The following is a 27,372-nucleotide window of genomic DNA, read 5'->3' on the forward strand; positions in this document are numbered from 1 at the left end:
TGTGGACATGGAGTTGTCACGCGTGACGCCAGCGTTCCTTTCTCACCATACCTTATCCGGCTCCAAGGACGCCCAGAGATATGATCTATAAAACCAAAGGCCGAAGCCGCTATAAAGTATATGAATAAAGTCCACACACGGATCAGCTGAATCCCTCGGGGAGCGGGCAGAGACTGCAAACTGCAGAAGAGGTAGCAGAATGCAATTGTGCAAGAAAGACAAGTGTAGATGCGAGGTCAGGGGGAGCACTCAGGATGGTACCGGGCCTGCAGTGTCAGTTATCGGCAGCGCTCCTGGACAGGGAACACTCCGGGGAGGACAGGGAACACTCCGGGGAGGACAGGGAACACTCCACTCACACTCACTCTGCACTCTGCTGGACGGCTCTGCTCAGCGGGCTTCTCACTCCTTTCTCTCTTCAGAGGCGGCTCCTGGCATGAAGGCCTCAGGCTACCTCTCTCATCACTTCACCCATGAGGGTTGTAGGTACCCCCATGTGGCCGGCGTTGAAGATGACAGACCCCACCTAGCTCTCCAGCACTCATACTTATAGGGTGCAGACACCACGTGACAGGACATATATTGCTACATTTGCAGACCTATCCCAGCCACTTTCAGATATTAACCTCTTCCATGCTGCAGCTCTGCAACGCACTTAGCAGACAAGACATTTTGCACAGTGCAGCCACATAAAAGACACGACGTATGACAATTATGGAGGGTCCAGAAATAGGTGTTTTGGGCCCCTACACAAGCGTTGTCGCTGGAGCCGTGGACTGTGGCGGTACAAGGACTGGGTGTAAAAAAACTCCATTGCAGATCCTCCTCCTCGCTTTCGGTGGGAGCATTTTCAATTGTTAGCTCTGGAAGCAGAAGAGGAGGGCAGGAGGTGGCGGCACGGGTTTGGGGATGGGCGGCCAGCAGAATCATCTGATTCTTGCATCTTTGGGCCGAGTTCCTTAATGGCATATGAGGCAACCTGGTGGGAATGGGAAGATTGGGTATGGTCACTGTGTGGCACACGGACGGATGATGATAAGGGCGGAGCTTTATAATGTTGGTTGGGGAGCGCATCTACGGCGGGCTGGTCGGTCGCTGAGGTATTACTTTAGAGGGGTCATATCTCTGGGGGTCCTTGGAGTCGGTTTTGGGGGGAGGCAGAGTGTAGATGGGGATTGGATGGGGTGCGTTGGCTCTGACAGGGGGTGTCCTTGCAGAGTTGGTGGAGTGTCCAGTGGGTCTCCGGGTGGGAGGTGTGCGGCTGGGGCAGTGGGGATTGTAGCCACACAAAATCATGATATTGCCGCAAGAAAACACAGTGATATCGCTGCGATTCTCTCGCATCCATATGGTTGTCGCGATCCGGGTGGAAGCGGCCTTAGGGTGCCATGTTCACCAGGAACTACACAAATATGCTGTTAACCCCTTACTGACGCGGCCCCTTTCCCCATTTGCGTTCCTTCCTCCATGCCCGTCGCTGTACGAGCGCTCGGGGTTTTTCGCTGGTCCTATTTATTGTACCGTATAAAGGACTGAAAAACTTTGCAAAATTGAAAGTGGAATAAAATGAAAATAAACCCGCCATTCCGCCATCTTTGGGTGCGTCCTGTTTCTACGGCGCACAAACTGCCACAACAATGACCGGATGGCTTTATAGCTTTCTTCTCTGGGTCGGTCTGATTACTGCGATACAAACTTGCACAGTTTTATTTTTGCGGTACTTTTTCCCCCAGTGAACACAGTTATGCGCGGCCCGTTTTTTGCGGGACGTCCTGTCATTTCCGGTCTGATTCCGGAACACATAGGACTTTTTGATCGCGTTTTATTGCATTTCTTCTGGGGGACGGCTGCGTTTCTGGGGCTCTTTATTTTTTTTCAGGACGATGTTCACCGTGCGGTAAATAATGCGCTACTTTGATAGATCGCACTTTTATGGACGCGGCGATACCAAACATATAATTTTATGTTATTTTTTAGATTCTTTTATTGTAAATATGGCAAAAGGGGTTTCTTTCGAACTATTACTTTATGCCACAAAACCAACACAGCTCCCTGCAATCTCATCCGGGAGCGCCGATTGGTCAGGGGATTTAAATGCCGCTGTCAGAATTTACAGCAGCATTTAAAGGGTTAACAGCCACAATTGGCCGTGCGGCTGTTTGCAGTCGTTGCCGCTGGGTGTTGGCTGTAAGGAACAGTTTCTACCCCGACCCTGCAGGACATAACTGTAGCAGGAAGGGGTTAAGGAGCTCGGCCCAAAGATGCAAGAATCAGATGATTGGCTGCTGGCCGCCCCACCCCAAACCCGTGCCGCCACCTCCTGTCCTCCTCTTCTGTTCCGGGGCTAACAATTGAAAATGCTCCCATTGAAAGCGAGAAGGAGGATCTGCAATGGAGTTTTACACCCGGTCCATGTACCGCCCGTCCTCGTCTCCAGCGACAACACTTGTAACAGCGGATTACACAGCCCACTCAGTACCGGGCCGGGGTGCCGTTACATTGTAATAGCTGGGACAGCCCCTAAAATGACGCAATGAAACCTGAGCTTCTTGTTCCGAACCCTTCGCCCCATCGTGTCGCTGCGACAATAATCAGGAAAAGCTCAAGCACCACCAAATGTGTTACCAATCCTGACTCCAGCCACTCAGTCGGCCATTGACCAACACACCACTGTCCTTGAAAATACGTACCGAACCGCCTGCCGCAGCCGTAAACAGTTCACAGTCAAAATCCTTAATTACCGCAATCATCGGTGATCCCCATTGTACGACCCACGAAGGACATCCACACCTGCAAATCCGCCTTGTGCTCTTATCCCAAACGACGGCGATGATGGGCCACTTTTTTACGTGGCGGTCAAAGACCATCTCTAACAATCCCTTTCCGTGGGCGTCATCCGACACGCTGGACTGAGCTTCCCCAGTAGAGACTGCCGGTCCGCAGCGTAATCTTGTTGGCCCTACCACCTCCTTGCCACAAGGCCTGCAATCCATCCAGCGGCAGCCGACACTCCACCACCTCCGCGGCGATGAGGACGCCCAGAAGGCTTACACAAGTTGAAGGACCTTCAGTTTTGTTGGGAGCCAATAGGAACCCAAAACATTTTGACACCCATTGGACCATCACAAGAAGAGTTAAACAAGTCAGCGAACTTGCCGGACCTAAACATAAAAAATTGTCTAATAATGAATTACCGAGCCAATACCGTCTGTATCGTTTACCACCCCCTAAAAAAAAGCGAGAATAGTTTCCGAGCCAATCTAGAACCTCATATGCAAATTCTGTCTGTAAAATTATCCCCCCCTTCAAAAGTATCCCAACAAACGAATCCCTACAGGATGCGCTAGGCGAAGGCGCAAAGCCGACTCAATAACGGGCTTTGCAGGCAACGCACCCTTTTTTATTTTTTCACACCTAACTTGCTGCTGCATCACAACAATGGAGGAGGTCCCTGGAGACCCCAAAAATCTGAAGCTTCACCATTTAAAGCATAATATCCCGATTGCCTCCAGCCGCACACCTCCTGACTCGGAGACCCACTAGCCTTTACAAGGCTAGACACACCACCATCTCTGCAAGGACTCTCCCCTGTCAGAGCCAAGAAGCGCCAAACACCAGCAGTCACCACCCAATGGGAGAGGGGAAGGTGGCTGTCCACACCTTGCCTCTCCCCCTCGACCATTTTTATAACCGACTTCAAGGACCCCTCGACCCCATGAGATGCCGCTCTGATATGAAACATTGCACAACATTGTGTGTCATCCTTGCACGGTGAGCAGATATGCTTAAACCTGCAGCTTCCCCTAAATTTGCATTGGACCTCATTAAATTGCCAACACATTCCCGTTAATTGACGGGATTGACCGGAGGACTCCTCCTCACAGCAGACCCTCAAAACACACATAGACCTCCCCCTCCACTCTGTTATCAAATTGTATCCCATCCCCATCTTTTTCCATCTGCACAGTCCCCCCGGTCGTCTGCTGACGCTCGCTCGCCACTGGACTTCCACAAGGAACGCTACCCACAACTTGTTGACGGAATTGACGGGGTTATCCATGCTGAAATTGGCAGTGGAGCACACCCTAAACCCGCCCCAGGTCCTCTCCTATATCTATTGAACACCTCGCACACACTTCCCAAAAAATCCTGCAAATCCTCCCCACTACTGCGCACGTCTAAGCCGGACGCTGAACTCTCGTACCTCCAACCTAACCCGATGACTGTGAGCACCATATGACTCTCTAAATTGTACGGACTTACATGGACATGACCTCACGGGGCTGTGTAGGAGCTTTGACCCCACCAGCTGTTGTCCCCATATCCTGACGAGACATCACCTCTGACATTCTGACCATCTGTGATCAAACCGCAGATCCCAAAGCCACCACCGTTGTCCGTGATGACTTTCTCCTCCAGTGTGCAGGACAGGACGATTGCCATCTGATCCTTGTAAACCGTTGATCTCTAGACCAATCCACCTCAGGACACCGGGCATCCATGTCTCCGCTGCTTCCATCAGGGCGACATGGAAACTTCCCGACCGTTACATCACCAGGTGAGCTTCCCCTCGTGATGCTAGTGCTCTCTGGTGTCAGCCGAGCACTAGGCCTCGCCCCTTTTTTAGCTCCAAGCCTAGCACCCAGCGCTGAGCAGCACAGTCTCATAGGATTCCTCCTAGACACGTATTGTAAGGGAGACTGTCTGGAGGGTCCTCGGAAGGACTCCACAGACGGCAGCAGGCTCTCTGCCTCCTCTCTCTCAGCAGCTCAGCGATCTCCTCGGCCTCCTCTCTCTCAGCAGCTCAGCGATCTCCTCGGCCTCCTCTCTCTCAGCAGCTCAGCGATCTCCTGGAGATTTAATAAGGGAAGCGCCTTTTTGGTGTTACATTATTTCTTAAAGAATCCCTAGCGTGCTGCTCCTACATTTGCTTTATGGGACTATATATGTAAGGATCCAAGAAGTCACGGATCTATTGGAGCGTGCATCCCCACAGGCTCTCCCTGCAATTGGTAAACTTTGGGAGTGAATATTACTGTGCTGTTGGCTTCCCCTCTTTTTTCTGCTTTCAGCTCAGGGATCACCTCATGCTCCTCTCTCTCATCAGCTCATGGATCTCCTCGGCCCCCCCTCTCTTGGCAGCTCAGGGATCTTCTCAGCCTCCTCTCTTTCAGCAGCTCAGGGATCTCCTCAGCCTCTTCCTCTTCGCAGCTCAGGGATGTTCTTGGCCTCCTGTCTCTCAGCAGCTCAGGGATATCTTGGCCTCCTCTCTTAGCAGTTAAGGATCTCCTTGGCCTCTTCTCTCATTCAGCAGCTCAGGGATCTCCTCGGCCTCCTCTCTCTCAGCAGCTCAGGGATCTCCTCAGCCTTCTCTCATTCAGCAGCTCAGGGATCTCCTCAGCCTTCTCTCGTTCAGCAGCTCAGGGATCTCCTCATCCTCCTCTCTCTAAGCAGCTCAAGGATCTCCTCGGCCTCCTCTTTCTCAGCAGCTCAGGGATCTCCTCAGCCTCTTCTCTCTCTCATCAGCTCAGGGATCTCCTTGGCCTCCTCTCTCAACAGCTTAGGAATGTCCTCGGCCTCCTCTCTCTTTGCAGCTCAGGGATCTCCTCGGCCTCCTGTCTCTCAGCAGCTCAGGGATCTCCTCAGCCTCCCCTCTTTCAGCAGCTCAGGAATCTCCTCAGCCTCCTGTCTCTAGTCAGCTCATGGATCTCCTCAGCCTCCTGTCTCTCAGCAGCTCAGGGATCTCCTTGGCCTCCTGTCTCTCAGCAGCTCAGGGATCTCCTCGGTCTCCTCTCTCTTTCAGCAGCTCAGGGATCTCCTCGGCCTCCTCTCTCTTGGCAGCTCGGGGATCTCCTTGGCCTCCTGTCTCTGAGCAGCTCAGGGATCCCCTCGGTCTCCTCTCTCTTTTAGCAGCCCAGGGATCTCCTCGACCTCCTCTATTTCAGCAGTTCAGGGATCTCCTCAGCCTCCTCTCTCTCAACAGCTCAGGGATCTCCTCGGCCTCCTCTCTCTTGGCAGCTAGGGGATCTCCTTGGCCTCCTGTCTCTCAGCAGCTCAGGGATCTCCTCGGTCTCCTCTCTCTTTCAGCAGCCCAGAGATCTCCTCGACCTCCTCTATTTCAGCAGCTCAGGGATCTACTCAGCCTCCTCTCTCTCAACAGCTCAGGGATCTCCTTGGCCTCTTCTTTCTAAACAACTTCGGGATCTCCTCGCCCTCCCCTCTCTCAGCAGCTCAGGGATCTCCTCAGCCTCTTCTCTCTCAGCAGCTTAGAGATCTCCTTATCGTACTCAGTTTCAGAAGCTCAGGGATCTGCTCAGTCTCCTCTCTCTCAGCAGATCATGGATCTCCTCGGCCTCCTCTCTCTTGGCAGCTCAGGGATCTTCTCAGCCTTCTCTCTCTCGGCAGCACAGCGATCTCCTTAAGCTCCTCTCTCTCGGCAGCTCAGGGATCTCCTTGGCCTCCTGTCTCTCAGCAGCTCAGGTATCTCCTTGGCCTCCTGTCTCTCAGCAGCTCAGGGATCTCCTCGGCCTTCTCTCTCTTGGCTGCTCGGGGATCTTCTCAGCCTTCTCTCTCTTGGCAGCTCAGGGATCTCCTCAGCCTCCTCTCTCTCAGCAGCTTATGGATCTCCTTGGCCTCCTGTCTCTCAGCAACTCAGGGATCTCCTCAGCCTCCTGTCTCTCAGCAGCTCAGAGATCTCCTCGGCCTCCTGTCTCTTTCAGCAGCTTAGGGATCTTGTCGACCTCCTCTATCTCAGCAGCTCAGGGATCTCCCCGGCCTCCTCTCATTCAGCAGCTCAGGGATCCCCTCATCCTCCTCTCTCTTTCAGCAGCTCAGGGATCTCCCCATTCTCCGCTCTCCCAGCAGCTCATGGTTCTCCTCGGCCTCCTCTCTCTTGGCTGCTTGGGGATCTCCTCGGCCTCCTCTCTCTTGGCTGCTTGGGGATCTTCTCAGCCTTCTCTCTCTTGGCAGCTCAGGGATCTCCTCAGCCTCCTCTCTCTCAGCAGCTTATGGATCTCCTTGGCCTCCTGTCTCTCAGCAACTCAGGGATCTCCTCAGCCTCCTGTCTCTCAGCAGCTCAGAGATCTCCTCGGCCTCCTCTCTTAGCAGCTCAGGGATCTCCTTGGCCTCTTGTCTCTCAGCAGCTCAGGGATCTCCTCAGCTTCCTCTCTCTAATCAGCTCATGGATCTCCTCAGCCTCCTGTCTCTCAGCAGCTCAGGGATCTCCTCGGTCTCCTCTCTCTTTCAGCAGCTCAGGGATCTCCTCGGCCTCCTCTATCTCAGCAGCTCAGGGGTCTCCTTGGCCTCCTATTTCTCAGGTGTTCAGGGATCTCCTCGGCCTCCTCTCTTAGCAGCTTAGGGATCTCTTCTACCTCCTCTCTCTTTCAACAGCTCAGGGATTTTCTCAACCTCCTCTCATTCAGCAGCTCAGGGATCTCCTCATCCTCCTCTCCCTCAGCAGCTCAGGGATCTCCTCATCCCCCGCTCTTACAGCAGCTCAGGGATCTCCTCATCCTCCTCTTTCTCAGCAGCTCAGGGATCTCCTCGGCCTCTTCTCTCTCAGCAGCTTAGGGATCTCCTCTCTTTTAGCAGCTCAGGGATCTGCTCAGCACTTTTGTAACTCCTTCCATCCCCCTGCTCCTCCCCTCTTTTATGTACTGTTAACCCTTTCTTTCCCACTTCCTTGTTTACCATGTCATGTGGGCCTCTGTTCCAGCCCTTCTTGACAACTGTGGCAGAGGCCCTACAGAACCTACACAGCCTGATTATGGTCATGGGGTCCCAGGAGAACATACAAAGGCCAACAGTCACTGACTGCAGCTCCTCTAAGGCTGGGGCTTAAGTGGCGCCCTCGCAGGTCTTTGTCCATCAGAGATGTCGGGGCCCTTTTACACTGGACAATATTTAATTTGTCATTTGAAAATAAAATGACAATCGCCCTGCTTAAACTGAGCAACAAAGAGTGATGATCGGTAGGGTGGCGGACGGGCCATCTGCTGGGGCTATTTGAGGGATATGCCCCACCACCCATTCACATGTCAGCCACCATCTTGGCCAACAGGTGGTGTCTGCAGAAGCAGAGTCTGGGCAGAGAGGATGCACGATGTGAGAGGAACTATGTCACTGTGTCAGGACTTGAGCCCTGGAGCTCCTGTGCTCCAGGCAGCAGCTCTACCTGTTGAGCTATCCAGCACTCCGATAAGCTCCTCTGCTGAATCCTGTTTCTTGCTCGTGGTCCAGTTTCCTGTTTTGGCTTTGCCCTGTTCCTCTATATAAGCCTGGCCCGGTGTCACCCATATTATGAGATTATTGCGTCCTAAGCCTGTAGTCAAGCTCCACCACCTGCCTGCTCTTCTGTACTAAAACTGATATTCCCATGTACTAACCTCTGGCTTTTCTTGACTATACTACCTGCCTGCACTGGTCGCAATAAGAGGCTCCAAACCTGAACCAGAATCATGACACATTGTGTGGTGCCCAGCAGAGACTTGAACTGTGGCGGTGGCCACTGATAGCAGTGCAGCCCGAGCAGTGCTGTCCCCAAGCTGGGGAGCAGCACAGGCATCAACATAAAGGCCCTGATGACCACGGATGAAATAGAAGGATGGCAAGGCCCTGATGACCGTGGGTGAAGTAAAAGGATGGCAATGCCCTTATGACCAGGGGTGAAGTAGAAGGACTGCAATGCTCTGATGACAGCGGACGTTCCACTCACCTGAAAGCCATAAGGCTTATCCTCAGTACAGTGTGCACACCATGTTAATGCTCAGACCGGCAATGCACACAGGTTTATTGGCAAGCGGATTTATATTTGGGTTATGTGGATAATGCGAGGGCACAGCAATCTCACCTGCCATATTGAGAGGAAATGGGATTTAATCAGAGATAGCCCTGGGTAGATGTGCATGGCAGCAGGGACGTAACCCCCATGGGACGTTGAGGTCTAAGCCACATGTAACAGAGTTCATTACGGACACTGAGGTGAACAGGTACATTGCTGCGGCCGGTTCTAGACAGAGTTAATGTGCCAGACACGTGTAATGGTTCCAGTATAGCGTTCTAATGCAAACATCTTCCATCTTCCTTATTTGCATATTACCCAGAGCAGCATGGATGGCCCTATAAGTCTCCTCACACAGCTCCTAACTGCTCTCCCTAAGGGTGACCGCCCACTACAGCTTTTTTTCACTGCGAAATTTGCAGCGTTTTTTCTCTCCACGGGTCTATGGGACTTGTAATGTTAAAATCGCAATCGCGCAAAATCGCAATTTTAACATTACAAGTCCCATAGACCCGTGGAAAAAAGAAACGCTGCAAATTTAGCTGTAAAAAAAGCGGTAGTGGGTAGTCACCCTAAGGAGTGATGTTACCCCTCCCGTCCCAGTCACAGGCCTCTCAATAGTCAAGCCAGGATCCTACTGCACACTGAGGAGGGACAAACACCCGAAACAGCTGTCTGTGTGTGGATTCTGGCCTGGTGCACAATTCCCAATCATTGCTCTGGATAAAGGCTCAAGCATTGATTTGAAGGAATTCTGCCATCCAATAGGTGGCGCTGCAGAGGGATCGTTGCATCTTCCTTATTTGTTGCTGCAGACAGCTACACCATTCTTTGTTAAGCAACGTTGAAGTAGTCGAGCCCCCCCCCCCCATGGAGCGCTGCACCATATAACTGCTTAGTAGAGTTTGTTGTTTGAAATAGGGTGCGCTGCCTCCGCCTGTCACCGCCATGTCATAGTACCAACCTCCTGCACTGTAATAAGTGCCACCATGTAGAGCTGCTAACTGACTATTGTATAGGTATACTATTACTATGACGGGGGTAAGAGTGAGCACTATTACTGAGCTACAAAGGGTATAGCTTAGTGCAAGAGGGGCATGGCCTAACAATTTGGTGTGATGCAAGGGTTAACATGTGGGGGCAGCAACATGCTCCATACTCTGGGCAGCCTTAATCTGTCCCTGAGTGTATGGAGGAGAGGTACACCAGGAGAAGGGCATATGGGTGGCACAGTAGGGGTCTTAAAGGGCCAAAATCAGCACTTAGAGAGAGTTGTGAGGAGTAGATGGCAGCTGAGCAGATAGCTATGACAAGTGTTCACCCAACTATGGCCAACCATGAGGCACCTGACTAGAGTCCAAAGGAAGGGAAGGGTGGAGCGACTCCGGTTAAGGATATGATCGGAGATAGTCAACATTGTTTTTCTGAAATAGTGGGGTGCTGCCAGTCGAATTACCGCCACCTTAGGTAACCGGGCATGGAAATGCTTACTTGTAAAAAGGAGAAATTATTGGAACCCACCACTTCTTCCTTCCTTGGAATACAAAGCCAGGTTATCCAGGAACACACTGCTCGACTTCTAAGGAAGGGGCTATGTCCCCAAAACGCATCACTTAATAAAGAAGAATTGGGTTAATCCCTGTTACGTTCATGAGGGCTAGTGAGCACCGGGCCACGCACACGTTACCAAGGATCGGGAACACCAGGTGAAGCAACCACCGATTAACACCTCTCCCTATACTCTCACTCAAGTGACATTGACCTACCTGAGCGGGGACATCGCCCAATAAAGGGCGGCCCAGCGGTCTTCGGATCTGGACTCTAGCTGCTCCTATGACCCACACACCCTAGATAGGACTCATACACATGCCACCACCGTCAGGGACAGCTGGACAGGGTAAGAAGACACACAGAGCCAGAATCACACCATACAGCAGCCGATACACAAACAGTAGTAGCAGATGTTAACACTATAAATGCCAGGTATTTGTTGACATTTTGATCAAAAGAGCGGGCCACGTCACGGCTCCTGGCTATACCGCTAGTCCCTACACTAACCAGGAGTCCAGCGACATAACCAAACAAAACCACTAGACGCAAACGTTTCTTACAGCCCCCACACATAGAGAGAGAGAAAGAGAACAGAGAAAGCTAAACACCCCCACACCTGGGAAGACAGCTGACCACACCCACACCTAGGAAGACAGCTGACCACACCCACACCTGGAAGATAGCTGACCACACCCACACCTGGGAAGACAACTGAGCACAGCCACACCTGGAGAGACAGATGACCACACCCATACCTGGGAAGACAGCTGGCCACACCCACACCTGAAAAAACAGCTGGCCACACCTACACCTGGGAAGACAGCTGACCGCACCCACACCTAGGAAGACAGCTGATTACAGCCACACCTGGGAAGACAGCTGACCACACCCACACCTAGGAAGACGGCTGACCACACCCACACCTGGGTAGACAGCTGGTCACACCCACACTTGGGTAGACAGCTGACCACACCTACACCTGGGAAGACAGCAGACCAGACTCATACCTGGGAAGACAGCTGACCACAGCCACACCTGGGAAGACAGCTGACTACACCCCAAACTGGAAAGACAGATGACTACACCCACAACTGGAAAGACAGCTGACCACACCCAAACTTAGGAACATAGCTGGACACAGCGAAACTTGGGAAGACAGCTGACCACACCCACACCTGGAAAGACAGATGACTACACTCACATCTAGGAAGACAGCTGACCACACCCACACCTGGAGAGACAGATGACTACACTCACATCTAGGAAGACAGCTGAGCACACCCACACCTGGGAATACAGCTGACCACACCCACACCTGGGAATACAGATGACCACACCCACACCTGGGAAAATAGCTGGCCAGACCTGCCTCTGTGAATACAGCAGACCACAGCCACACCTGGAAAGACAGCTGAGCACACTCACACCTGGGAAGACAGCTGACTATAGCCACACCTGAGAAGACAGCTGAGCACACTCACACCTGGAAGACAGCTGACCATACCAGCACCTGGGAAGACAGCTGACCATAGCCACACCTGGAAGAAAGCTGACCACACCCACACCTGGGAAGACAGATGACTACACTCACATCTAGGAAGACAGCTGAGCACACTCACACCTGGAAGACAGCTGACCATAGCAGCACCTGGGAAGACAGCTGACCACAGCCACACCTGGAAGACAGCTGACCATAGCAGCACCTGGGAAGACAGCTGACCACAGCCACACCTGGGAATACAGCTGACCACACCCACACCCGGGAATACAGATGACCACACCCACACCTGGGAAAATAGCTGGCCACACCTGCCCCTGTGAATACAGCAGACCACAGCCACACCTGGAAAGACAGCTGAGCACACCCACACCTGGGAAGACAGCTGACTATAGCCACACCTGAGAAGACAGCTGAGCACACTCACACCTGGAAGACAGCTGACCATACCAGCACCTGGGAAGACAGCTGACCATAGCCACACCTGGAAGAAAGCTGACCACACCCACACCTGGGAAGACAACTGAGCACAGTCACACCTGGGAAGACAGCTTACCACAGCCACACCTGGAAAGACAGCTGACCACACCCACACCTGGGAACATAGCTGGCCACAGCCACACCTGGGAAGACAGCTGACTACACCCACACCTGGGAAGTTAGCTGACCACATCTGCACCTGGGAATACAGCTGACAGCACCCACACCTGGGAAGACAGCTGAGCACGCACACCTGGGAAGACAGCTGGCCACAGCCACACCTGAGACTACAGCTGAGCACACACACACACGGGAACATAGCTGACCACACCCACACCTGGGAAGACAGCTGATCACACCTACACCTGGGAATACAGCTGGCCACAGCCACACCTGGGAAGACAGCTGACCACACCCACCTGGGAATACAGCTGACCACATCCACACCTGGGAAAATAGCTGGCCACACCTGCCCCTGTGAATACAGCAGACCACAGCCACACCTGGGAAGACAGCTGAGCACACCTATACCTGGGAAGACAGCTGACTATAGCCACACCTGAGAAGACAGCTGAGCACACTCACACCTGGAAGACAGCTGACCATACCAGCACCTGGGAAGACAGCTGACCACATCTGCACCTGGGAATACAGCTGACAGCACCCACCTGGGAAGACAGCTGACCACATCCAAACTTGGGAAGACAGCTGGCCACACACACCTGGGAAGACAGCTAACCAGACTCATACCTGGGAAGACAGCTGACCACAGCCACGCCTGGGAAGACAGCTGACCACACCCACAACTGGAAAGACAGCTGACCACATCCACACCTGGAGAGACAGATGACTACACTCACACCTGGGAAGACAGCTGAGCACACCCACACCTGGGAAGACAGCTGAGCACACCCACACCTGGGAAGACAGCTGACCACACACACCTGGGAGGACAGCTGGCCACACCCACACCTGGAAGACAGCTGACCACACCCACACCTGGAAAGACTGCTGGCCACACCCACACCTGAGAAGACAGCTGGCCACTCCCAAACCTGGGAGGACAGCTGACCACACCCATACCTTGGAAGACTGCTGACCACAGCCACACCCTGGAAGACAGCTGACCACAGCCACACCTGGGAAGAAAGCTGACCATAGCCAAACCTGGAAACACAGCTGATGACACCCACACCTGGGAAGACAGCTGATCACACCTGGGAACATAGCTGGCCACACCCACACCTGGGAAGACAGCTGGCCACAGCCACACCTGGGAAGACAGCTGACCACACCCACACCTGGGAAGTTAGGTGACCACATCTGCACCTGGGAATACAGCTGACAGCACCCACACCTGGGAAGACAGCTGACCACACACACCTGGGAGGACAGCTGGCCACACCCACACCTGGAAGACAGCTGACCACAGCCACACCTGGAAAGACTGCTGGCCACACCCACACCTGGGAAGACAGCTGGCCACTCCCAAACCTGGGAGGACAGCTGACCACACCCATACCTGGGAAGACTGCTGACCACAGCCACACCCTGGAAGACAGCTGACCATAGCCACACCTGGGAAGACAGCTGACCATAGCCAAACCTGGAAACACAGCTGACGACACCCACACCTGGGAAGACAGCTCATCACACCTGGGAACATAGCTGGCCACACCCACACCTGGGAAGACAGCTGGCCACAGCCACACCTGGGAAGACAGCTGACCACACCCACACCTGGGAAGTTAGGTGACCACATCTGCACCTGGGAATACAGCTGACAGCACCCACACCTGGGAAGACAGCTGAGCACACACACCTGGGAAGACAGCTGGCCACAGCCACACGTGAGACTACAGCTGAGCACACACACACCCGGGAACATAGCTGACCACACCCACACCTGGGAAGACAGCTGATCACACCTACACCTGGGAATACAGCTGACCACACCCACCTGGGAAGACAGCTGACCACATCCACACTTGGGAATTCAGCTGACCACACACACCTGGGAAGACAGCTAACCAGACTCATACCTGGGAAGACAGCTGACCACAGCCACACCTGGGAAGACAGCTGACCACACCCACAACGGGAAAGACAGCTGACCACATCCACACCTGGAGAGACAGATGACTACACTCTCACCTGGGAAGACAGCTGAGCACACTCACACCTGGGAATACAGCTGACCACACCCACACCTGGGAAGACAGCTGAGCACACCCACACCTGGAGAGACAGATGACTACACTCTCACCTGGGAAGACAGCTGAGCACACTCACACCTGGGAATACAGCTGACCACACCCACACCTGGGAAAATAGCTGGCCACAGCCACACCTGGGAAGACAGCTGACCACACCTACACCTGGGAAGACAGCTGAGCACACCCACACCTGGGAAGACAGCTGAGCACACCTACACCTGGGAAGACAGCTGACCACACACACCTGGGAGGTCAGCTGGCCACACCCACACCTGGAAGACAGCTGACCACACCCACACCTGGGAAGACAGCTAACCACAGCCACACCTGGGAAGACTGCTGGCCACACCCACACCTGGGAAGACAGCTGGCCACACCCAAACCTGGGAAGACAGCTGACAACACCCATACCTGGGAAGACTGCTGACCACAGCCACACCCTGGAAGACAGCTGACCACAGCCACACCTGGGAAGACAGCTGGCCATAGCCAAACCTGGAAACACAGCTGACCACACCCACACCTGGGAAGACAGCTGATCACACCTGGGAACATAGCTGGCCACACCCACACCTGGGAAGACAGCTGGCCACACCCACACCTAGGAAGTTAGCTGACCATATCTGCACCTGGAAATACAGCTGACAGCATCCACACCTGGGAACATAGCTGGCCACAGCCACACCTAGGAGGACAGCTGACTACACCCACACCTGGGAAGACAGCTGGCCACAGCCACACCTGAGAAGACAGCTGACCACACCCACACCTGGGAAGACAGCTGGCCACAGACACACCTGAGAAGACAGCTGACCACACACACACCTGGGTAGACAGCTGACCACACCCACACCTGGGAAGACAGCTGACCACACCCACACCTGGGAAGACAGCTCTTATGTGTACTGACGTGGAGTTATTGCTGGATAGAGACACGCAACCAGCCAGCATAATCCCCACACCTGAGCAGGAAAGCTTCAGAGAACCTGTAGAACCACAGATCCCAGGAGACCGACGTAAGAATCCCTTTGTCTAAATGTGCCTTGCAGTAGAAGGGATGTAGTTATGGTCCATTACTTCTCCTTCTTAGCAGTCAGCATTCCCTAACTGTAGTGACCCTCTGGGATGGTGTAACCCTGACTGCACATATTAGGGCAACATCTGATCCTCCAGCAGCGCCCGATCCCAACCCCCTTCTGTATCCATGAACAAAGCCGGCTTTCCATTAGCTTTGAAGTCTGAGGTGTTCTTAGTTCTGACCTGTTCACCATCCTTGGCTGTTCTGAGATGTTCTCGACTTCTCTGAGTTCTGGGCTATTCTGGACTTTTCAGACTTCTGGGATTTCTGCGTTGCGGCTTGTTCTGGGGTGTTTTCGGGGAGTTGGGGTCTTCTCTGAGTTCTGACCTATTCTAGGTTGGCCTGGGGTGTACTGGGCTGTTCTGCATTGTTCTGGTCTTTTCTCAATCCTGGATTGTTCTAGACGTTTCTCAGTTTGGGGCTGTTTTGGGCTTTTCTGGATTCCGGGGTGGTTCTGATGCGGCTTCTTGCTGATTGCAGATTTCAGGGACATGCAGTAATTTATTTTTCAGTAACTTGCTGATGGTTGTTTTTCACTTCCCCTTGTTTGTGACATTTTGAGGACTTTGACATGAGACATATTTGCATATAACAGTCACATAAGAACTGCTGGTACATAACATGAGTCTGGAGGGAGGCCCTCCCGATACTTATCACCTGGCAGCAGACCGGCTTGGCTCCTCTCCTATATTCTCAGGGAGGGTGTGGATGTAATCTATGGAGAGGGATGAGATCACCGCCCAAGCCTAATGTACAGCAGATCTCCTCAACAGACATCGGTGTAAGAGAGGTCACCAGTTATAGAGGGAACGGTACATAGTGGGAAGCTGAGCGAGACCTCGTTTCCATCGCTGCAAAGATCAGAGCGTCAACCTGCTCACGGCATACGATTCAATGCCATAAATGGTCTCCTATTCCCCCACATCTGGTTGCTGCATCCCCCACAAAGCTAAGCGTGGTGATACACCCGGCCATTAGCTCCAAGCATCCCTCTGCTGGGGTCACCAGGAATGATGGGGGTCCTGCTCTGAGGGCTCCAGGTCGGTCCTCTATCTGCAGACCGGCCGGTGGTCACACGATATTCTCCAGTCTGTCCTGGACAGTCCTGACTTCTATCCTGTCCTCGATCATTCTATAAGATACGGGAATCATGGAACGTCTCCTGAGATTTGAACCCACATTGCTATTAAGAAGGTTTCTGGGTAGCAAGGACTCATCTGCTGTGATGTCCATCCACCGTGATTAGTAGCACCCGTACGCCCGGGTGGGTAGGCTCACTGGGATGATGCGCACCAGCATGTTGGATTCTAACCCCTTGAGTGTTAAGGACGCACACACTGCGTCTTTACATGTGGCGTTATCCCATATTGTCATGATGTTAGGACCCTTGCTACAATCATTGTGCGCTCTACTGGAGGCTTCTACATGATGACGTCTTACACTCAGCTTTGTGTTCGTCTCATGAGCAACATTTATAGCAATCTGGAAGATCTAGGATTGCAATTATAAATGTCTGCAGTACTAGTTACTGAGTCCTTACACATTGACCAGTCTATGGCTGTCTCGTCTGTCTAAGCTCTGGTCTTCTCCTTGTTGTAAAGCTACTGTAAGGCATGATGAAAGACCAAAGCGGTCCGCGTGAGTCTCATGTCTTGGCTTTGGTTGTCTTCTTTGCCTACCACCACCCTAATCCATGATGATTTTGGCTCAGATTGTCCTCCTTTTGTGATGCCACCCTAAGTAATGACGATAGACCCGAGCCAGGTATGTGTCTGTCTTGTGTATCTTGCATGAGGTTGTCATTTTTGTGTAATATCTTCCTAAGGCATGATGATAGAGAGGATCTTCGGTCTATGTGCCTTCAGTCTGGTCATCTTCTTTCTGAAAAGTGTCCCCCTAGGTCATGGTGAAGGAGAAGAGCCCCAGTGTAGCGGTTTCAGACACTAGGGTGGAGCCTCAGGTGTAGCAGCCGCAGGTCTTGAGAGTAGTCAGGGAAGAGCCAAGACTCAGTAATGTGAGGCCTCAGTTTGCAGTACAGATAGATGAGGCGGGCAGCGTAGTCAGAAGGGAAGCCTTGTAGCAATAGGAGGTCTTGTAGCAATAGCAGAAGGGCAGGCAGAAGTGGCGATTGACCAACGCTGTGGAGCAGAATAATTACGCAATGAAGGACTGTCAGGACCAGGCTTTTATAGCAAGTCCTAATCAGGAACAGGCGGAGCAAAAACAGGGGCTGGATAGTAGGAACGGGAAACAAGGTCAAGGCATGCTGTGGAACTGTCCAAGGCTGAATGGCTTAATAGAAAGAGCCACCGACTAAAGCACAGGAGGTTGTGGGTCCGAGCCCTGACACCGTGTCTGTATGTGTCTCTGTATGTCCTGGCCATGGTTGTTTTCTTTTTGTAATGCCACCCTAAATGATGATTATAGACCGGAGCCCCCATGTAGGTGCGTCTCTGTGTAGCTTTGTGTATCTTGGCTCGGGTTGCCTTTGTTTCATGTTAGACATAGCTTCAGCGAGCCGAGGAGTAACTGTAACCCCTGCAGGGGGAGCTGAGCTACAATCACTGTACAAACCAAGCAAGTACCAAGAAGTTATTAAAGGGGATGGAACTCTGTGTGATTGTAACGTTAGTATACGTAAGTGATTACAGTGTCAGGGCAAAGGGATTGTCCATTGTGGAGAACTGACCCCTAGTGAGGAGGCTCTAGTACCCTGTTGTACCGCCTCTAGCTTGGATACAAGATGTGATACAGACTGGCATGGAGGCTCTAGTACCCTGTTGTACCGCCTCTAGCTTGGATACAAGATGTGATACAGCCGGGCATGGGGGCTCTAGTACTCTGTTGTACCACCTCTAGCTTGGATACAAGATGTGATACAGGGGGCATGGAGGCTCTAGTACCCTGTTGTACCACCTCTAGCTTGGATACAAGATGTGATACTGGTGGGCATGGAGGCTCTAGTACCCTGTTGGGCCGCCTCTAGCTTGGATACAAGATGTGATACAGGCGGGCATGGAGGCTCTAGTACCCTGTTGTACCACCTCTAGCTTGGATACAGGATGTGATACAGGGGGCATGGAGGCTCTAGTACCCTGTTGTACCACCTCTAGCTTGGATACAAGATGTGATACAGGGGGCATGGGGGCTCTAGTACTCTGTTGTACCACCTCTAGCTTGGATACAAGATGTGATACAGGGGGCATGGAGGCTCTAGTACCCTGTTGTACCACCTCTAGCTTGGATACAAGATGTGATACTGGTGGGCATGGAGGCTCTAGTACCCTGTTGGGCCGCCTCTAGCTTGGATACAAGATGTGATACAGGCGGGCATGGAGGCTCTAGTACCCTGTTGTACCACCTCTAGCTTGGATACAGGATGTGATACAGGGGGCATGGAGGCTCTAGTACCCTGTTGTACCACCTCTAGCTTGGATACAGGATGTGATACAGGGGGCATGGGGGCTCTAGTACCCTGTTGTACCACCTCTAGCTTGGATACAAGATGTGATACAGGCAGGCATGGAGGCTCTAGTACCTTGTTGGGCCGCCTCTAGCTTGGATACAAAATTTGATACGGGGGACATGGAGGCTCTAGTACCCTGTTGGGCCGCCTCCAGCTTGGATACAAGATGTGATACAGGCAGGCATGAAGGGTCTAGTACCCTGTTCTACCACCTCTAGCTTGGATACAAGATGTGATACGGGCGGGCATGAAGGCTCTGGTACCCTTTTGGTCCACCTCTAGCTTGGATACAAGATGTGATACGCGGGACATGGAGGCTCTGGTACCCTGTTGTACCGCCTCTAGCTTGGATACAAGATGTGATACCGATGGCATGGAGGCTCTAGTACCCTGTTGTACTGCCTCTAGCTTGGATACAAGATGTGATACGGGGGGCATGGAGGCTCTAGTATCCTGTTGTACCGCCTCTAGCTTGGATACAAGATGTAATTTGGGCAGGCACGGGGCTCTGGTAGCCTGTTGGGCTGCCTCTACCTTGGATATGAGATGTTATATAAGCAGCCATGGAGGCTTTAGTACCTTGTTGAGCTGCCTTATGTCAGAAACAAGATGTGATACGAGCATGCATGAACGCTCTAGTATTCTGTTGGGCCACAACTAGCTTTGATACAAGATGTTAAAACAGTAGGGATGTATGTTCTTCGACCCAGCTGGGTCACCTCTAGCTTGGAAAAGGATATATCACACGGGTGGGCATAGAGGCTCTAGTACCCTGTTGTACCACCTCCAGCTTGGATACAAGATGTGATACGGGGGCATGGAGGCTCTAGTACCCCGTTGTACCACCTCCAGCTTGGATACAAGATGTGATACGGGGGCATGGAGGCTCTAGTACCCAATTGGTATGCCTCTGGCTTAAATACAAGATGTGATATGGGTGAGCATAGAGGCTGTAGTACCCTGTTGGGCCACCTCTAGCTTGGACATAAGATGTGATACAGGCAAGCATGGAGGCATTAATACCTTTTGGGCAATCTCTCTCTCTTGGATACAGGATGTCATGCAGGCAGACATGGAGGCTCTAGTATCCTGTTGGGCACTCTTTAGCTTGGATACAAGATGTGATACGGGTAAGCATGGAGGCACACAGGTTCTGTGTGGTATTCTGCAGCATATCACTTCACATTTGCTGTAACTGAGCCTCTAGATCCTGTAAACCCACAGGTTGTCAAAGCTTGAGTCCCAGATGGTCACATGCAGGTTCTATTGATGATAAATCTGACAATGTTGTGGGGGTTTCCTGTGACCCCCTTGTGTGTGCAGCTTCAGCCAAGCGCCTGGAAATGGTTCAGACAGATAAAGAGGTGTAACAATGGCGCCACCCGTCTCTGGATGGTTCAATGAAACAGTTGGAGCTGCATTTGCTTGTCCTTTCTACTGGTGGTCTGTAGGGGGCCCTGAGCCTGGTCACCTTGTGTGCCCTCACACATCCACTGGTCCCACCACCTCCTAACAGTCTGGTCAGGCGCTCCTCTCTACTGGTGGTCTGTAGGGGGCGTCCTGAGGATGGTCACCTTGGGTGCCCCCATCCACTGGTCCCAACACCTCGTAACAGTCTGGTCAGATGCTCCTCTCTACAGGTGGTCTGTAGGAGGCGTCCTGAGCTCAGTCACCTTGTGTGCCCCCATTCACTGGTCCCAACACCTCCTAACAGTCTGGTCAGATGCTCCTCTTTACTGGGGGTCTGTAGAAGGCGTCCTGAGCCCGGTGTCCTTCTGTGCCCTCACACATCCACTGGTCCTAACACCTCCTAACAGTCTTGTCAGATGCTCCTCTCTACTGGTGGTCTGTAGGGGGCGTCCTGAGCCAGGTCAACTTGTGTATCCTCACAAATCCACTAGTCTCAACACCATCCAAACAGTCTGGTCAGTCGATCCTCTCTAGTGTTGGTCTGTTGGGGGCGTCCTGTACCCGGTCACCTTGTATGCCCCCATCCACTCATCCCAACACCCCCCAACAGTCTGGTCAGATGCTTTTCTCTATTGGTGGTCTGTTGGGGGCATCCTGAGCCCAGTCACCTTGTATGCCTCCATCCACTGGTCCCAACTCCTCCTAACAGTCTGGTCAGGCACTCCTCTCCACTGGGGGTCTGTAGTGGCTGTCCTGAGCCCGGTGACCTTGTGTGTCCTCACACATCTACTGGTCCCAACACCTCCTAACAGTCTGTTTAGATGCTCTTTTCTACTAGTTGTCTGTAGGGGGCGTCCTGAGGCCAGTTACCTTGTGTGCCTTCAAACATCCACTGGTCCCAACACCCCCTAACAGTCTGGTCAGATGCTCTTCTCTACTGGTGGTCTGTGGGGGGCATCCTGAGCCAGGTCACCTTGTGTGCCTTCACACATCCCCTGGTCTTAACACCTCCTAACAGTCTGGTCAGACACTCTTCTCAACTGGTGGTCTGTAGGGGGTCCTGAGCCAGGTCACCTTGTGTGCCCCCATCCACTAGTCCTAACACCTCCTACCAGTCTGGTCATACACTCCTCTCCACTGGTGGTCTGTAGTGGCTGTCCTGAGCCCAGTGACCTTGTGTGCCCTCGCACATCTACTGGTCCCAACACCTCCTAACAGTCTGTTCAAATGCTCTTATCTTCTAGTGGTCTGTAGGGGGCGTCTTGAGCCCAGTCACCTTGTGTGCCCTCACACATCCACTGCTTCCAACACCCCCTAACAGTCTGGTCAGACGCTCTTCTCTACTGGTGGTCTGTTGGAGGCATCCTGAGCCCGGTCATCTTGTATGCCTCCATCCCCTGGTCCCAACACCTCCTAACAGTCTTTTCAGACACTCTTCTCTACTGGTGGTCTGTAGAAGGCGTCCTGAGCCCGGTCACCTTGTGTGCTCCCATCCACTGGTCCCAACACCTTCTAACATTGTGGTCAGACACTCCTCTCTACTGGTGGTCTTTGGGGGGCGTCCTGAGCCTGGTCACCTTGTGTGCCCTCACACATACACTGGTCCCAACACTCCTAACAGTCTGGTCAGACACTTCTCTCTAGTGTTGGTCTGTAGGGGACATCCTGAACCCAGTCACCTTGTATGCCCCCATCCACTGGTCCCAACATCTCCTAACAGTCGGGTCAGACGCTCCTCTCTACTGGTGGTCTGTAGAAGGTGTCCTGAGCCTGGTCACCTTTTGTGCCCACATCCAATGGTCCCAACACCTCCTAACAGTCTGGTCAGATGCTTCTCTCTACTGGTGGTCTGTAGGGGGCGTCCTGAGCCCAATCGCCTTGTGTGCCCCCATCCACTGGTCCCAACACCTCCTAACAGTCTGGTCAGACACTCTTCTCTACTGGTAGTCTGTAGGGGATTTCCTGAGCCCGGTCATCTTGTGTGCCCCCATCCACTGGCCCCAATACTTCCTAACAGTCTGGTCAGACGCTCCTCTCTACTGGTGGTCTGTAGGGGGCACCCTGAGCCCGGTCACCTTGTGTGCCCCCATCCACTGGTCCCAACACCTCCTAACAGTCTGGTCAGAACGGTCGGTGAAGGACAATTAATCGATTCGACCATCCAGCTTCTCACATCCCAATAATGCGCCCCCCTCTGGTAACGGGGTGAAATCTCTTCTCTGTGTCATAGAGGCGTCTAGTGGCCAACAAGCTCTACAAGCCGAAGAAGAGGTCACTACACATAAGGAGCCTCCGAGAGCCTCTTATAGGCCAAGGGGGGAACCACTTTTAGGGCCTCCGGTGACAAGACCGTTCATCTAATCACCACAACTCTCATCATTTACAGATCTGCCCGAGATGAAACCGCAGGACGGGGTCTGCAGCAAAAGGGGTGGGGGTGGGGTATTGTTACAAAGAGTGTAAATACACTACACTAACAGATGATTGGCTGGTGGAACCATCCACCCACATCCAAACAAACTCCACAGCAGCAGATAGATGTGTACATGTCAGGGTGCATGTGCTGGTATCGTGGTCGCATGGGTCGGGGCTCATGTCATGACATCACCCCAAACCGACTACTTGATTGCAACCGCCACACCATAACTGCTGACCTAAGAGACCAGAGCCACGGTCTGCATGTGTCTTGTGCATCTTGGCTCTGGTTTGCACAGAGAGAAACCTATGAAAGCATGGCTCTGATCCTGGAGGCCATCAAGTCTGAGGATGACGAGTGGCAGACGAGCTGCGATGTACCAGTTGGAGCGCTGCTTACAGCCTCACATTTTTTACATTCGCACCTTGGTTTCTTCCCAGAAAGTGCGGCTCCTTCAGTGATGACCAGGGTGACGCGGTCACCAGGATATCGTTAGTACGGAGCCTCGTTATCAAGGACACCGGAGTCTGGAGCCCCTGGCTCATGGGGGATTGCTGACGGTTTCTGGTTAGGGAGACTAATGAGACACCCCAAGATTTGGTAAATCAACCTATTTGCAAACCAGATACAGAAAAACGTTTAATCCGTTGGAATAAATGGCGCCGGACACTTTCCCTTTTACATATAACTTTTTCCCGCTCTTATTTGTGTTTAATCTGTTGACTAGCATTATTGGCTTTTGGGCCGAGGGTGGCGGTATTCCTGAAGCAGCGCAGTCTGTGAACGGTTCGCGTGCTGCTGGGGTGAAGTATACCGTGAGTGGAAGGAGGTCACCGCTGGGAATGACCGACCTGGAAACTGCGGAGCAGCATGCGCCACTGATGTGAGAGGTGAATGACTGCTCTGAAGGTGCGTGGGGGGCCGACTGATGCGCTACATGCAAGGGAACCAGGGGCGACCAGAGGTGTCTAATACAACAGTTCAGCGAACCCGACTGCGCATGGGCCTCCGAAGCAGATTGATAGTCACAGCCAGTAAAGGAGCATCAGAAGAGAAGGCTACAATCTGCGCAGCAGTAGCGGCATTGGTTGGCCTTGTCTGATGAGTGATGTTTTCTGCTTCATCAAGGTTCTCCGGCCGCTCATCCGTGTAGAAGGCGCTCTGAGCCCATCTGGTTATGGATCCATCCTTGCAGATCTGATACAGCCATACATGCTGATTGCCTTCCCAATGCGACACGTCACACAGCTAGAAGTGTCCGCTAGTGGTTGGAGACCCCCAAGTGCTTCCCTGCCTCCTAATTCCCCAGACTTGGACCTCTTTGAACATTTGTTAGACCCCGATCGCTGTATTTGCTGTATGGATCCTTCCTCATGGACCCTCCAGCACTACAGTCAGCTTGACTCCATATACCTGAGACCACCTACCTGCTGAGTCTCCCCGGCCGTCTACTGTCCGTGCGGCACATGGCGGTTACTGTAGAGTCCAGAACCTCAAATATGAGAATTTTTCGCAAGGCTCAGAATGAAGTTTCTCCTTAAGGCGGTAAAACTACTGTGCAGATTGTAACTTCTCCCACCCTCACAATATCATGACCCTCACGAGGGGCAGCGAGCCCACGGAGAGCGACTGCTAGGGTCTCCTTGGCTGCAGCGAGCGGTCGGCGACCACAAGCTGTGCCATCTGTCATCCGCTCGTCATCTGACTTCTTACCGCTGGCCGGTCATAGGAACGTTTTTCAGGCTTTTCTGTTTTTGCAGCTGTGCGTGGCAGTACTGGCTGTCTCAGCCGCCTCCTGGCATTGTGATTAACACTGACAAACAGATGGAAAGCTCCGCTAATAAAAAAGGCCAATTAATAGTAACTCTCCATCTGTGCCGAGGATTAACAGCGGAGTTACTGCGGCTCGCTGCTGGCATGGAGGGGTTAATGAGAGGGGTCCGCAGCATGTATAGCAGGGTTATTAATCCCCGGCTGGACGGACTGCCTGTTCTCCGGCTCTGCCCAGTCCCTGGTCCCTAAAACACAATATTTCTGCTTCCAGCACAATACATCAGCGGGTGGAGTAACGCCGCGTCCCACCCTGCCACAAACTTTATAGTCTCTGACTCCTCTGTACAGTCACACAGTCCCCGGCAGAAGCTACATGACACCACAAAGCGTGGCCCCGAGGATCCAGCATGCAAGGGCCCCAGTACATCCTGCTCTGCCTGCTTCACCTGACCTCCGCTCTGACCCCTGAGGAGAAGAAGACCATCGTGGAGAAGCACAACTTCTACCGCTCCGCACCTGAACCACCTGCTGCCGACATGCAGGCTCTGGTAAGACCATGCCAGGACTAATGACCCCCACCTGAGGGGTCCGACAATGGGAGCGAGGGCGGGAAGACATCAGGGTGGGCATCACCAGGACTAATGACCCCCACCTGGGGGGGTACGACAATGGGAGCGAGGGCGGGAGGACGTGAGGGTGGGCATCACCAGGACTAATGACCCCCACCAGAGTGGTCCGACAATGGGAGCGAGGGCGGGAAGATGTCAGGGTGGGCATTACCAGGACTATTGACCCCCACCTGAGGGGTCCGACTATGGGAGCGAGGGCGGGAGGACGTGAGTGTGGGCATCACCAGGTCTAATGACCCCCACCACAGTGGTCTGACAATGGGAGCGAGGGCAGGAAGATGTCAGGGTGGGCATCACAAGGACTAATGACCCCCACCTGAGGGGTCCGACAATGGGAGCGAGGGCGGGAAGATGTCAGGGTGGGCATCACCAGGACTAATGACCCCCACCAGAGTGGTCTGACAATGGGAGCGAGGGCGGGAAGACATCAGGGTAGGCATCACCAGGACTAATGACCCCCACCTGAGGGGTCCGACTATGGGAGCGAGGGTGGGAAGACGTCAGGGTGGGCATCACCAGGGCTAATGACCCCCACCAGAGTGGTCCGACAATGGGAGAGAGGGTGGGAAGACGTGAGGGTGGGCATCACCAGGACCAATGACCCCCACCTAAGTGGTCCGACAATGGGAGCAAGGGCAGGAAGACGTGATGGTGGGCATCACCAGGACTAATGACCTTCACCTGTGGGGTTCAACTATGGGAGCGAGGGCGGGAAGACGTGATGGTGGGCATCACCAGGACTAATGACCCCCACCTGAGTGGTCTGACAATTGGAGCAAGGGCGGGAAGACGTCAGGGTGGGCATCACCAGGACTAATGACCCCCACCTGAGGGGTCCAACAATGGAGAGCGGGGAAGGGAAGCTGTTAGGGTGGACATCATCAGGACTAATGACCTCCACCTGTGGGGTCCGACTATGGGGAGCGACGGCGGGAAGATGTCAGGGTGGGCATCACCAGGACTAATGACCCCCATCTGAAGGGTCCAACAATGGTGGGGAGCAAGGGCGGGAAGACTTCAGAGGGGACTCCACCAGGACTAATGATCCCCACCTGAGGGGTCTGACAATGTTGGGTAGTGAGTGCGGGACGACGTGAGAGGGGACATCACCAGGACTAATGACCCCAATCTTAGGGGTCCAACAATGGGTAGCGAGGGCAAGAAGATGCCAGGGCAGGCATCACCAGGACTAATGACCAACACCTGGGGAGCCCAACAATTGGGAGCGACGGCGGGAAGATGTCAGGGTGGGCATCACCAGGACTAATGACCCCCACCTGAGGAGTCAAATGGGTTGCGAGCGTGGGAAGCTGCATGAACAGATACCTGGTGGTCAAAGGGACGCTGTATGAACAGATACCTGGTGCTCAGGGGTACGCTGTATGATTAGATACCTGGTGGTCAGGGGTACGCTGAATGATTAGATACCTGGTGGTCAAGGGTCGCTGCATGATTAGATACCTGGTGGTCAGGGGTACGCTGTATGATTAGATACCTGGTGGTCAGGGGTACGCTGTATGATTAGATACCTGGTGGTCAGGGGTACGCTGAATGATTAGATACCTGGTGGTCAAGGGGCGCTGCATGATTAGATACCTGGTGGTCAGGGGTAAGCTGTATGATTAGATACCTGGTGGTTAGGGGGACGCTGTATGATTGGATACCTGGTGGCCAGTTGTACACTGTATGATTAGATACCTGGTGGTCAGGGGTACACTGTATGATTAGATACCTGGTGGTCAGGGGTAGGCTGTATGATTAGATACCTGGTGGTCGAGGGTACACTGTATGATTAGATACCTGGTGGTCAGGGGTACGCTGTATCATTAGATATCTGGCGGTTACTGCTACGCTGTATGAACCAATACCTGGTGGTCAGGAGTACGCTGTATGATAGATACCTGGTGGTCAGGGGTACGCTGCATGATTAGATACCTGGTGGTTAGTGGTACGCTGCATGATTAGATACCTGGTGGTCAGTGGTACGCTGTATGATTAGATACCTGGTGGTCAGCGGTATGCTGTATGATTAGATACCTGGTGGTCAGTGGTACGCTGTATGATTAGATACCTGGC

The 27,372-nt window shown here is 53.1% G+C and overlaps 1 protein-coding gene across 1 annotated transcript in view; it reads left to right on the forward strand.

Annotated features, from left to right (window-relative positions):
- Window positions 1–15,398: 15,398 nt before the first annotated feature.
- The window catches only part of PI16 (peptidase inhibitor 16), an 82,700-nt gene continuing 70,726 nt past the window's right edge, over window positions 15,399–27,372 (forward strand). The window contains exons 1-2 of the mRNA XM_066572781.1: window positions 15,399–15,540; window positions 25,016–25,215. Coding sequence (XP_066428878.1) covers window positions 25,075–25,215 — 141 coding nt within the window. The 5' untranslated portion in view covers window positions 15,399–15,540; window positions 25,016–25,074. The remainder of the gene's footprint in view (window positions 15,541–25,015; window positions 25,216–27,372) is intronic.

Source organism: Eleutherodactylus coqui, chromosome 7, assembly GCF_035609145.1.
Source record: "Eleutherodactylus coqui strain aEleCoq1 chromosome 7, aEleCoq1.hap1, whole genome shotgun sequence".
NCBI classification, from domain to species: domain Eukaryota; kingdom Metazoa; phylum Chordata; class Amphibia; order Anura; family Eleutherodactylidae; genus Eleutherodactylus; species Eleutherodactylus coqui.